The 6,240-nt window shown below is 36.1% G+C and overlaps 1 protein-coding gene across 4 annotated transcripts in view; it reads right to left on the bottom strand.

Moving 5' to 3' along the window:
- Positions 1–588: 588 nt before the first annotated feature.
- Positions 589–6,240, bottom strand: part of uspl1 (ubiquitin specific peptidase like 1) — a 49,725-nt gene continuing 44,073 nt past the window's right edge. For all 4 annotated transcript variants that reach the window (XM_017489552.3, XM_053686818.1, XM_017489553.3 and 1 more), the window contains 2 exons: positions 5,958–6,118; positions 589–2,362 (listed from right to left, as the gene is read on the bottom strand). In XM_017489552.3, coding sequence (XP_017345041.1) covers positions 942–2,362; positions 5,958–6,118 — 1,582 coding nt within the window. In that variant the 3' untranslated portion in view covers positions 589–941. The remainder of the gene's footprint in view (positions 2,363–5,957; positions 6,119–6,240) is intronic.

The raw sequence follows: 6,240 nt of genomic DNA, 5'->3' as shown, positions 1-6,240 counted from the left end.
ACATCCAATGTCTAATGTCCTTTACACAATCCTCAACTTTACTAAGCTTATGTCTGTCCTCTGGCTTCGCTGAAACATACAACTGTGTATCATCAGCATAACAGTGGAAGCTAATTCCATGTTTACGAATAATTTGACCTAGGGGTAGCATATATAAAGTATAATATGCTATAATATCCTCCACTCTTCTGAGAAGGCTTTTCACTAGATTTTGTAATGTGACAATGAGAATTTAAGCCCATTCAGCCACAAAAGCATTACTGAGATCGGGTGAAATGTATGGCTTTTGGCCATACATCGTATATATGAAGTACCACCCAAGGAACATGCCTTCTTCCTGCCATTGTTGACACATTGTTGATCAGAATCTGGATTTTAACACAGTTGTATCTTGACAAAAGCACTTTAAAGCTATTCAAAATATTCAATACAAAATAATTTAGCTAGAAAGTATCCTCTAGTATTGAATTGTAATACTATTCAAAGTATTAATTCGAGCTAAAGCAACTTATTCAAATTGCATAGCTAAACTAGGCTTCACAGAAAAACTAGCTTGAAAAGATGCATCAATAAGGCATAGGACAAATATAAAGAAATATTCCAGTTTATTTTGTTGTACAAAAATGTGCAGTACTTTGTGCACAGTCTGGATAGTGAAACATCAACTTCAAATGTACACAATTCTATACACATTACAACTTAAAGTATTTGCCTCTATTAGAATCAGTCCTTGATTGCTGATGCAGAATCTGTTCTTTTCAAGTTGGATGGAAGATGCAAAGCGATCTCATACTGGTGGTTCACTTGAGCCAAGAACAGCTTGTTTTTTATACAAATGAAATCCATAGCATCTATATGACAAGAATGGATCTTTAGTTAGTAATTTTAACTTCCCAGCCTTACGTATACTGGTGCAAAGGACAAAAAACATAAAACACTGATCAAAAGAATATATCCAAAGCATTAAGTTCAGCATTCTCAATTACAGCTTGCTGCTCCCTTGATCCTGAGATCAATTCATCAAGAAAGTTGTCATTGGTAGATGAAGGGTCATTTAGAACTGGAAGCTTAGAAGCTGCCACCAAGTTCTCCTGAGAGCTGCTTTCTGATGTCCCAGCGCTCTGGCTGTTGGTTAGCATCTCCAAGAGGCCTGTGCTGTCAGGTGACAGATTGCTGGCACTCATGGCTGGAGATAGCAGCTCAGCAAAGAAATTATCAAATGCTGGGCTATCATAGGCTGATGTACTGGAGGTGACAGAGTATGGCGAGGAAATATATGTGCTGTCTGGCCTGGGAGTAGACTCACCTTCCTCTATACTGAGCAGTTGATTTAACTTTGCCAGCTTCTTCTTCTTGGCCTTTAGTCTTTTCATCAGTTTCAGTCTAAGAGCTTCAGTGGATAAGACAATTTTTGACAGAGATGAATTTGGGATGTTCTGGCTAGCAGATTTCACCAGTGTGGAAACTGGGCCCACAGACGTTACACCATCAAGGCAGCTGTATGGCTTCTGTGGAACATTGGGCAATTTTACAAATGGAGGCCTTAAAGGTCCTCCAGGGACTGGATTTGGTGGATTCTTTGTTCTGTATCCACCAAAGAGCTCAGCAGGCTTAGCCAGGAGGGACTCATTGCCATCAAATCTTAGGTCAACTTTTGGATGAGTGGCATGAAGGGGTGCTCTTAATGGTGTGGACTGGTGTGAAGGATGCCGATGAAATAAAAATGATAGGTTGGAGGCACTAGGATTTGAAGAGTGGAGAGCAGGTGGACACTTGCTCACTCTTGGTGACTCTGCAGATTCTGATGCTTTTACTACTGAAGGAAGAATCATTTCTGGTGAAGGTGAAACTTCCTTAGCACCACCCTTCTTGCTTTTTACAGTGCATTCAGTTTGATGGTCAGAGCTTTTCTCTAGTAGGTGAAATGGTTCTGTGATGTTAGACTCATCTGGCCCCATTACCTTTTCCTGGAAATTTGTGTTTTCTTCAGCATCGTCTTTGAACTCAACCAGTGTAAGGGTGACAATATCACTATGCGAAAGGCCCTCAAAAGTATCAAGCAGTGTTGCACTGCCTATTGAAGAATCGCAGGTACTGACAGCCTCATTATTGTCTTTATTTCCATTCAAGGCCTCCATGATGCATGCATCATCTGGTACAGAATTAGTTACATCTTGAAAGACATCAACCACTTTACTCATCCTCTGAGTAGGGGTGTTATCAGAGAGAGGATCAGGAAGCCGAGACACCTCTCTCGAAACTGCCTCCCAGAAGACGAGGTGGAACTGACTGGCTGGGAGTGTAAACCTCCTGTGGTTTATGCAGTGAGGGTACTTCAAATCATCGAATTCTAACCATAATCCTGTGGAAAAGTGAAATAATTGCATTAAATTTAAACCACACATAGAAAACATGAACAAAAGCCTATGGTGAATGGGATTCTCGTTCAATTTCGTTTAAACCAACTTGAGAGAAAAATGGAAAGTACTTAAGTAATTATATTTGGTCACAATACTTTACCATAAGAATATGATACAGTATTGTGTATCATATTCCTATGATAAAGTACTGTGTATCTTTATAGGAATAAAGAATGAGTGTCAACTTTTGCACTTTTTTTTTTTGCACTGTCTAAATTTTGTAATTATATGTAACTGTTGACGTTTTTGACATATTTGGACAAGCAAGCGTTTGAACATCTTTGAAACAGTGCCTATTAATAAGGTTGATATACTTGAACAAAAAAATACAAGGAATACTTTTCAATCATTTATTCAACAGAAGTATCAATAAAAGTGATATTCTTCTATGGAAAAAGTAAGTACACCCTTGGCCTCAAAAGGTAGTAATGCCTCCTTTAGTAGAAATAACCTTTTAAGCGTTTTGCATAATTGTCCACCAGGCATGCTGGAATTTATGAGCACTCTTCCATGCAGTATTCTTTCAGTTGTATGCATGAGGGTTTTCTTTCATGTCAAATCCCCTCACATTTCAATGGGATTCAAATCCGGGCTTTTATGGAATGACTAGGCCATTCCATAAAAATCCATTTCTTCTTTTTGAACCATTTCTTGGTGGATTTGCTAGTAGGATCATTATACTGTTGAAAGGTCCACTTTAAATTTGATGGGACGGCTAGTCCGGGACTTTTGCGCCATTTGTAGATTATTTTCCTTACATGGGAATGATGTATTTCAAATAATTTGGAGATCTTTATAAACCCTACCAGACTCGTAAGCATCCACAATCTTTTTTTTTTGAAGGCCTTACAGAACTCTTTAAATCTTGGCATGTTGAACAACTAATAATTGAATAACTAATTTTATATATTTGAAGGTTACTTTTTCCATGTGAGTGATCTGTTTTATGTTAATTTAAATTATAAAATTACTACAAAATGTAAATTTTGAATGCCATTTAACAGAGCATATCATCTTTATTAATAGGCACAGTTTCAAACAGGATCAAATGTTTGCTTGTCGAAACATCAAAAAAAAAAAAAAAAATTATATATATATATATATATATATATATATATATATATATATATATATATATATATATATATCTCACACACACACGGCTGACACAAGGCACACAAGTGTCCCTGCTACACAAACTCTGCTTTGTTTAATATAAAATGCGCCTCTGCCATAGAAGACTTGGAAGTTGCACATTTCTTCCTCAGTCACTTGATTACGCCTCATCTGATGGTGACTAAGGTCATGTTGGGAATAAAAGGTAACGTTGACCAACAGTAAACTGAAGAAAGTCATTGTCGGTGACGTTGGGTATCTGCTAAAGCCAGCAGCATCACATTAAGTGCATATGACATCATGCGTCACTGACTGGGAAACAGCTTATACTTCCGGTTAGTAAAAAAAACGCTAGTGTTACATTTGAGATCATATTACCTTTCTAAAATTCATACAATAGACAGCAGAGTACATAGTGCAAGTGTATACTACGTCATTTGGGACACAACTTTAGTATTTACTCTCCGATGCGTGTTTTCAAAACAAACGTACCACGTGCTGTGCACAGACCAACTAATCGATAATGAGATTCATTGACAACGATTTTCATAATCAATTAATTATATTATTTTTGTGTGTGTGTATGTGTATATTATATTACATTATATATGTATATATATATATATATATATATATATTATATTATATTATATTATATTATATTATATTATATTATATTATATTATATTATATTATATTATATTATATATATATATATATATATATATATATATATATACATACATACATACATACACACACACACACTCAAATAAAAATATTAACACTTAGCAGATGCGATTAGACCGGAGTTTCTCATCCCTTTCTAACGAAAGCCCCACCCAAGCCCCCCCCCCCAAAAAAAAATATTGAAGGAGACCAGGTATAATGATTATCTGTTCTATATAAAATCGGTCATATATACCTAATCTATAATCTGTTTTTGATAGACAGATTTATTTTGATTGTGTGTGTTTGTACTTTAATTACTTTTCATAACCTGTGCTTTTTAAAAATCATTTTTATAAAACTATATAACAGACAGGTATGGAACATGAAGGATCAAAATGTTTCTGAACACTATAACCACTTTTAACAAGAGAACTAGACTATAATAACATTTATTTTACATGTAAAAGATGTTGCATTACATTCATCTTACATTCTAAAAACATTCACATACGAATTATTTACATTTATTCACTTAGCAGACGCTCTTATCCAAAGTGACTAACAAATGAGAAAATTATGCAAATTGGGATGAAGTGTTATCCATGACATTGTTAAATCTCCAGCTCTCAGCCACTCACTGAACTGAGCAGATGCAGAGAGGTGTGAGTGCAGCGGGAAAGCAAGACCTCGCACTTGTAGGATAGTACTGGCGACATTTGGAAAGTTGCTAAGGTTTGTCCAAAAAGTCACTACATGTGTCACTAGGTGCTTTTAGTTTTTTGCAAAAAAAAAAAAAAAAAAAAAACACGCTAAAGGAGTCTGCAAATGCGCCAAGTTGGTAACACTGGTCTGCACTGACAGCTAGATAAAAGGCAGTCTAAGCTCCGCCTCTCCCCAGCAAAAAGAAAATACAGATTCTTTTTTCTCTTTTATTGAAAAGCAAATAAAAACACACCTAGTACCCAAATGATGCCCTGTCCGTTTTCTCCTGAAAACAATTTGCGTCCCCCTTCCAAGCCCCCCTGGTTGTGAACCACTGCGTTAGACAAAGGATGTTCACAATTGCACACCTAAATAAAAGGTCTCTGCTCAAATATCCCCCCATGCTTCTCCTGGTTATCTGTCTGTCTGTCTACAGGAGGCAGTGCAAGCACTCTGTCAGGTGAGGATTCCATCACGGTCTTGTGTTCGTCAATTTGAGTTTTATTCCAAATAATTACACAAGTATATCCCATTTGTCATAGACCTGTTAATAACGTCCATTTCAACACACTGGAAAAATCTGAGACTTCATTTTACCGGTGTCCTGTTTCCATATCAAATGCTATAACAACCTTTTGCTACTCTGTGACTGGCATTCTTGCCACCCCCCTTTAAAAAATTTTCTCTGTTCAGTCTAGCCAACAATTGACAATCCAGTTTTATGTTACAGTCATTCATGTGCCCAACCTTCTATCATTCAACAAAAGTGCCATTATTGATTGGTGCAAGATTTTTAGTAGGCTTTCTAAATTATGTAGGTATTTAGAGAAATTAAACATTACAGATTGTGCAGAATCAGAAAACAGCACAATGTTCCTTCTGACAACACAAGCAGTACATCATAACTTTACCCATAAACATCCAACAGGGTCCTATTCTTACCAATATATCAAAAACTATACAAGTGGAACTTAAGTTACTTATCAACTTAATTAGAAAAAGAAATACATTAGCTGAAATGTATTTCATATAAAGGCTGAGACTCACCATCTGGTTGATGGATCCATGTGACAAAGTGCTCACGTTGTTCACTGTATTGTATAATAGTTTTGATTTTGTAGTGCGTGCCATGGAAATCAAATGCGTACTTGGAGATGTCTCTCCGTGGCAGTCCCTCCACAAAGTGTAGTGCAAGCACCGAAGAAATTCTGGAGAAGAAATAAGAGAAATTACCAAAAATATAAATAAATAATGAATAAATTTGGATCACATACATTATAAAAATATATAGTACAGCATGAAGAAATATCACGGCTCACTAAAAAAAAAT

Source organism: Ictalurus punctatus, chromosome 16, assembly GCF_001660625.3.
Source record: "Ictalurus punctatus breed USDA103 chromosome 16, Coco_2.0, whole genome shotgun sequence".
Taxonomy (NCBI): Eukaryota; Metazoa; Chordata; class Actinopteri; order Siluriformes; family Ictaluridae; genus Ictalurus; species Ictalurus punctatus.
The sequence above is the reverse complement of the archived record's forward strand: the minus strand, read 5'-3'. Positions and strand labels throughout refer to the sequence as shown.